Source organism: Mesoplodon mirus, assembly GCF_964341445.2.
Source record: "Mesoplodon mirus genome assembly, chromosome: 1".
NCBI lineage: Eukaryota > Metazoa > Chordata > Mammalia > Artiodactyla > Ziphiidae > Mesoplodon > Mesoplodon mirus.
In genome coordinates, this window is record NC_138976.1 from 24,900,554 (window position 1) to 24,906,553 (window position 6,000).

The 6,000-nt window shown below is 48.4% G+C and overlaps 2 protein-coding genes across 2 annotated transcripts in view; both read right to left on the bottom strand.

Moving 5' to 3' along the window:
* Positions 1-449, bottom strand: part of TRIM14 (tripartite motif containing 14) — a 28,764-nt gene extending 28,315 nt beyond the window's left edge. Inside the window, 2 exon segments of the mRNA XM_082623172.1 lie at positions 163-268; positions 270-449. Coding sequence (XP_082479298.1) covers positions 163-268; positions 270-376 — 213 coding nt within the window. The 5' untranslated portion in view covers positions 377-449.
* A 4,730-nt stretch (positions 450-5,179) lies between these two features.
* Positions 5,180-6,000, bottom strand: part of CORO2A (coronin 2A) — a 55,504-nt gene continuing 54,683 nt past the window's right edge. Inside the window, exon 12 of the mRNA XM_082619721.1 lies at positions 5,180-5,570. Coding sequence (XP_082475847.1) covers positions 5,439-5,570 — 132 coding nt within the window. The 3' untranslated portion in view covers positions 5,180-5,438. The remainder of the gene's footprint in view (positions 5,571-6,000) is intronic.

Genomic DNA, 6,000 nt, shown 5'->3' on the forward strand with positions numbered 1-6,000 from the left:
AATGATGGCCTTGCCTTTCCTTGGGCTTGTTTCTTTTTCTGAACAACAACAGGTCGGCCTCCTAGACGGTCTCTGGGCCGCCTTGGGGGTCCTGGTCCCAACCCGGAACTGTCACGCGCCTCCCCGCCCTTTGCTCCCGGGCTCCCGCCCCCCCGTCCTCACCTGCACGCGCGCCGCCTCCTCCAGCGCCAGACCAACCGGGTGGCCGCGGTGCGAGCCCAGCACCGGGCAAAGCGCGCACACGCAGCAGCGGCGGCAGCGGCGACAGCTCAGCCACGCGGTCGCCATGCTCCGGGCAGCGCCAGCCGCGCGCGTCTTCGGGCTCCGCTGGGCCCAGGCCCCCAGGAGTCCCACTTGCCGCCGCCGCGCCCGCCATTCACCGCCAAGTTTTGGGTCCGCCGCGCAGAGAGGGGCCGGCGGGGAAATCGAAACCTGGGCAGTGGGGCGGGGCGCTCCGGGCCGTCCCAGTTCCGGCGGGGAAAGACAGATATCTGGCAGGGCGCCGCCTGCAGGCCAGGGCACAGACGCAGCATCATCACCCTGCGGACAGCACGGTGCTCTCCCGCCCATCTGCCCGGGCAGTGAATGTTCAGGCCTGGTCTCCCGGCTCTGTGTCTAGCCCAGAGGCGGCCACAACACAAATGGGGGCTCACTTCGAATGGGCTAACTAACTGCAAGGAGGTGGGCTTCCCCGCTGAGTGACGCTCGTCCAGTCATGATCAGAAAACTGCAGCCCTGTGGATGGGACCAAAGTTGGCTGTGGCCTTCCAGGATGCTGTGCATTACCTAGAATTTTCATTTTCCCTTAATTCTCTCTTGCCCTATCCCCAAGAGAAATAACGATTCCCACAATTGTGAGAAACATTCTGGAAACTCCACCTGCCCCCACGCTAAAGTCTCAGCATCCACGGAATGTAAGTTGGCACAGGCATTATGGAAAACAGTATGGAGGCTCCTCAAAAAATTAAAAATAGAACTACCATATGATCCAGCAATCTTACTTCTGGGTGTATATCCAAAGAATATGAAGTCAGTATATCAGAGCTATCTGCACTCCCATGTTCATTGCAGCATTATTTACAGTAGCCAAAATATGGAAACAACCCAAGTGTCCATCAGTGGATGAATGGATAAAGAAGATGTGGTATATGCACGTATATATAGTGAAATGTTATTCAGACTTAAAAGAGGAAATCCTGCCATTTTCTAAATGAATGAGCCAGGAAGACATTATGCTAAGTGAAATAAGCCAGACGGAGAAGACAAATACTGTATGATACCTAAATATGTGGAATCTGAAAAAAAAAAAAAAAAGTCAAACTGATAGAGTAGAAAGGTGGTTGCCAGGGGCTGACAGAAAAGGGTAGGGTGGGGGAAAAGGGTACAAACTTTAAGTTACAGAACCCATAAGTTCTGGGGATCTAATGTACAGCACGGTGACTATAATTAATAATACTGTATTGTACACTTGAGATTTGTTGAGATTGGATCTCAAATGGTCTCAACCATACACAAAAAATGGTAACGACGTGAGGTAATGGATGTGTTAATCAACTTGATTGTGGTGATCATGTCACAATGTATTCATATCGTAATCATTACCACATACACCTCAAGAAATCACAAACAACATAAATATATACAATTTTTTGTCAATCATACCTCAATAGAGCTAGGGGGAAAAAGTCTCAGCTCCCACCTACAAAGCCGTTGGCTCTTTCCTTTTTTTTTTTGGCCACACTGCTCGCATGTGGAACTTCCCCTAGCAGGGACTGAATCCACACTCCCTGAAGTAGAAGCATGGAGTTTTAACCCCTGGACAACCAAGGAAATCTGCCCCTGGCTCTTAATACTCATGATCTCTGCCCTGTCTATTCTCCACCCTTTGCTTGTTTCCAGACTATGGAACAGCTGGTTTTCTCTGCTTGGAACACTCTTTTCCCCAAATGCTCTTTGCCTTGTTTACTCCTATCTATCCTTCAGGTTTCTGCCTAAGTATCATTTCCTCCAAGAAGTCTTCCTTGCTTCTCCTCCAAGAGCAGCCTGAATGTTCCCTTCCTTCCAACCACGACTAAAAACTCTTTGGAGGGTAGGAACCAAGTCTTTCTTGCCTGTTTCCCAGCTTGGTTTCTGGCCCAAACAAGTGGGTATTTCCAAAAGTTCACTTTATGCCACCTTGCTTTCACAAAAGACCTACATTAGTACTTGCTTTCACTAACAGAAAGAAATCTGAAGACGATTTTCGCTTTTATGGGAAAAGACAAAAAGTGAAAATATGTTCAGCGTTTGTTTTACAGCAAGCTGTTAGAGAGGCATTGGTGCACCCCCTACCACCCCAAGCAGTGGGAGTGGCACCACCAAGCTCCTTCCCCAGGAACTACACTCAGCATCTCAATATTAAGCGGTCTTAGCTTTGAACTGTGCCTGTGAGCATTTGTGCTTTATCTGGACTTATTTTGTGTGTCCGTTAGCAAGTTGTGTTAAGGTAACTGATTCTTCACTTTAGCCATTTTGGCTTACAAAAGGTTTCATAAGAACCCTCTATTTTCAGATATCGAGGGAAACCTGTCATTGGTATTTGTGAAACAAATCAAGGAAAGCTCCATGCATTAAAATGTCTAGGAAGATGTTGTTTATTATTTTGTTACATTCTTTTCATTGCACTATTCCACATCTATTTATTTTCACTTTTTTTTTACAAAGGTACAAGGAATTTCAGAAACAATATTAAAACAATCAAACTGTTTCAGGCACGGTTTCATATTAAAAGCATAGATTGATTTCTGACTTCCTGCTTTCCTCTATGATACAATCTCAATGACTGTAGAGCTAAGGTGGATACACCCCAAAGCTCATCTCCCAGTGCTGTCTTCATTCTCAGAAAGTTCCTGAGTCAACAGTCAGGGGGTTCCTAGGGTATGGAGTAAGGAGATGAGTACACATTCCGCTTGCCCTGAGCTTGAGGGCCCTGCAAATGCTGGGCGAGTTCCACTTCATCAGTCAAGAACAAAAATGTAATTTTAAAAAATGTCTTAAAAAAATATCTGATAAAAATTACCTATCCCTCTCCCTTGCTGTGAAATAATTTAAATAATTTATTGTAGATGTAAAAAAAAAAAAAAAAAAGAAGGAAAAAGAAGTTTGTTCATGGATGCCTTCGTATTGTTTTTAAGCACGAGGTCTGGGTCCCTCAGGGGTGAGTAGAGCTTGAGAAGGAAGGGATGTCTCTGTGTCGAGGAGACAGGCGGGAAGCTCTCCAGACTGGCCCCACCTCCATGCCTTGCAGCCAGTGCCTTTTGGGCTTGATGATTCTTCATTCTCTGAGGTTAGGTCTTCTCTTCTGAACTTGGGGATAATAACACCTAGCTGACCCGTACTAAAATAGAATGTGTCAGTGATTGAGGGTGGGAGTGCTTTGTAAACTGTGACATGCTGGCCGCGAATGAGGTGGGAAAGGTGTCTGGGATTTGGCCTTTGGCAAGCTTGGCAGGCCCCAGGGACTGAGTAAACCCGACAAGGAACATGGGCACCTGGTGTGTGTGGGCAAACAAGGGGACGCAGCCATGGCTCGGGGAGGGGGCAGTCGGGAGCACAGAGCCCTCACTGTGCTGCAGTCAGGGTCCTGGAGACACCCAGGAAAATGCTTCTTGACTTTTTTTAGGAGCTTCTACAATGGACTTAGAAGATAGGGTTGAAGTCCCAGATCCCGTCTGGGGCTCACTGTCCTCATCTTTCCTGCAAATAGGTACAGAGGGACTAGCCCAGTGGGTCTCTGTCCTCTCTGTATTGCAGAATTACCTGGGAACTTATAAAAACATACACAAGGTCAGGCCCTACTCTGGAGATTCGGCTCCAGCTGGTCTGAGGTTGGGCCTGGGTATCTGTATTTCCTGAAGGCTCCCAAGGGGATTCTAAGGTACAGCCTGGGTTGAAACCTACCGGGTTAGGTGGCCTCCTGAAGTTCCCATCCTAGCTCCAGGATCGCCCTGTGCCATGGACAAACTCATCGTCTGCATAGCCTTGGTAAAGAGGGGCACATTTAACTTCCAACATTCCCCGTCCCTAGATGGGTTCTTGTACTGACCACTGAGAAGGAGAGAACCTTAGAGAAAGGGCTCAGAATACAGATTCACAAAGGAGGGATACAGAAAAACTCTCAGGCCGGAAGGGAAGTCAGGGCCATCTGGTCCCGCTTCCTTGCCTAGTGCAGTCATCCTTCTCCAGAAACCCTCATGGCTGGGCGGCCATGGGGCTCTGCCGGCACACTTCCAGGCTGGAGATCCCTACCTCCTGGGGACCTCTTCTATTACCTTGGGCTGAAATCTGCCTACATCATCCTGGAGGAGGCAGGCTCTGCGACCTCAGGGCTTTGGTGGTGGCAGTCGGTAGCCATGGGCACCACTCTGCTGTCTGCATCCCCACATAAGGGATAGCGTCTACCCATATTCGGCTGATTCTGGTTGAAGAGAGAGAGGATGGCCTCCTGTCTGTGTTCTACAATTAGGCTGAACCCTGACTTACTTCCCTGAAGCTAAACTTCCTCTGCCTCTTTGTCAATGTGTTTGGAGTTCCTGCAGCAAACCCAGATCATCACCCTACAAGTAGTTTTCCTTAGGTCAAGGCCAGGGTTTCTTATCTCAGGTGGCAGATCCTATAGAAGGCAGCCCATTCCAGGGTCCCCCTTGTTCAGATGGAGAAAGTGAGACCAGAGAGGTAATGATTTGCAAGAGGTCACTGAGCAAGTCAGGGGCACAGCTGAGGCCAGAATCAATGGATTCCTGCCTTGTGGGCTGAGAACTGCACATCTGCTGCATCATAAACCGCAGAAAGGCAGACCCAGGAGACAAGAGCTCAGCCCAGCCCAGCCATGAACTCTCTGGGGACCTTGATTACTTGCCTCTCTCTGGGCCTCAGTTTCTCCACCTGTAAAATAAGGAAGTTGGGCCACGTCACTGGTTTCAAACTTCTAATATTTTTTTTAGTGGCAGAATTATGTATTCCATAGAAGTTAATATATAAAACAGAAAGAAGGGGAGCTGACTGGTAGGAATGGAGGCGGGGGGGCACAGCCCTCCTGACTTAGCCTTCCCCCTTGCTATGGACCACAGTTTGAAAACCACAGGAAGGTTCACCTCCTAGGACCTTCCAGCTCTAACTTTCTACAATGTTCTTCCCCTTGAGAAGTTACCGTGGACCCTTCAAAACAATTAAACAGAAGGCAAGGTATCATCTAAAAAGAGTCAATTCAGACACTGTTGTTTCAAGAAGGCAAATAGAAAATCGGCACCAGGTCCCACTGGAATCTTTCAGCAACCAAGAGTTTCATCTGTAAAAAAATACAGAAATAGTGGCTGTTCTCAGGGGACCTGTGGTTTGGTTCCGGACCTCCCCGTGAGCCGAGTGGTGTCCCTGAGGGCGAGGAGGGCAGAGGACCCTGCTCAGAGCCTCTCTGAGCCCATCCGCAAGTTTTTGATCTCCAGTTCCAATTGTTTGGCCTGGACCTCACGCTGGGTCACCAGCTCCCGGAGCCTTCGGATCTCATCTTGTTGCCGATAGAACATCTGCAGCAGCTGGGAAAGCACAGAGCAGAGGGGAAGGTCACCTGGGTGTCCTGGGATGCAAGGGGTCAGGACACCAGCAGAAAGCATTAAACATTGCCCCTTTTTGACTCAGAAAGGTGGGTGATTACATTTACATGGCTGAGGCCTGAGGGGACAGCCATGGCATAGATCTTTTACAAAAACCTAGTTTTCTTCACCCAATAAATGAAAATCAAAAAGTCTTGATGTTTCAGACATTTTTTGCCTCCTTAGATTCCCCATGGGTGGAGCAAAGGATACTTGGCCCTAAAGTCTTGGAGATTGGAGCTTTCACCACCGCTAAACTATGTGGCCTCAGGCAGGTTACTTACCCTCTCTGAACTTCAATTTCCTCCTCTGGAAACTGGGGATCGGAAAACTAACCTCAGCATTATTATAATTGTTGCCACTGTATAGAATG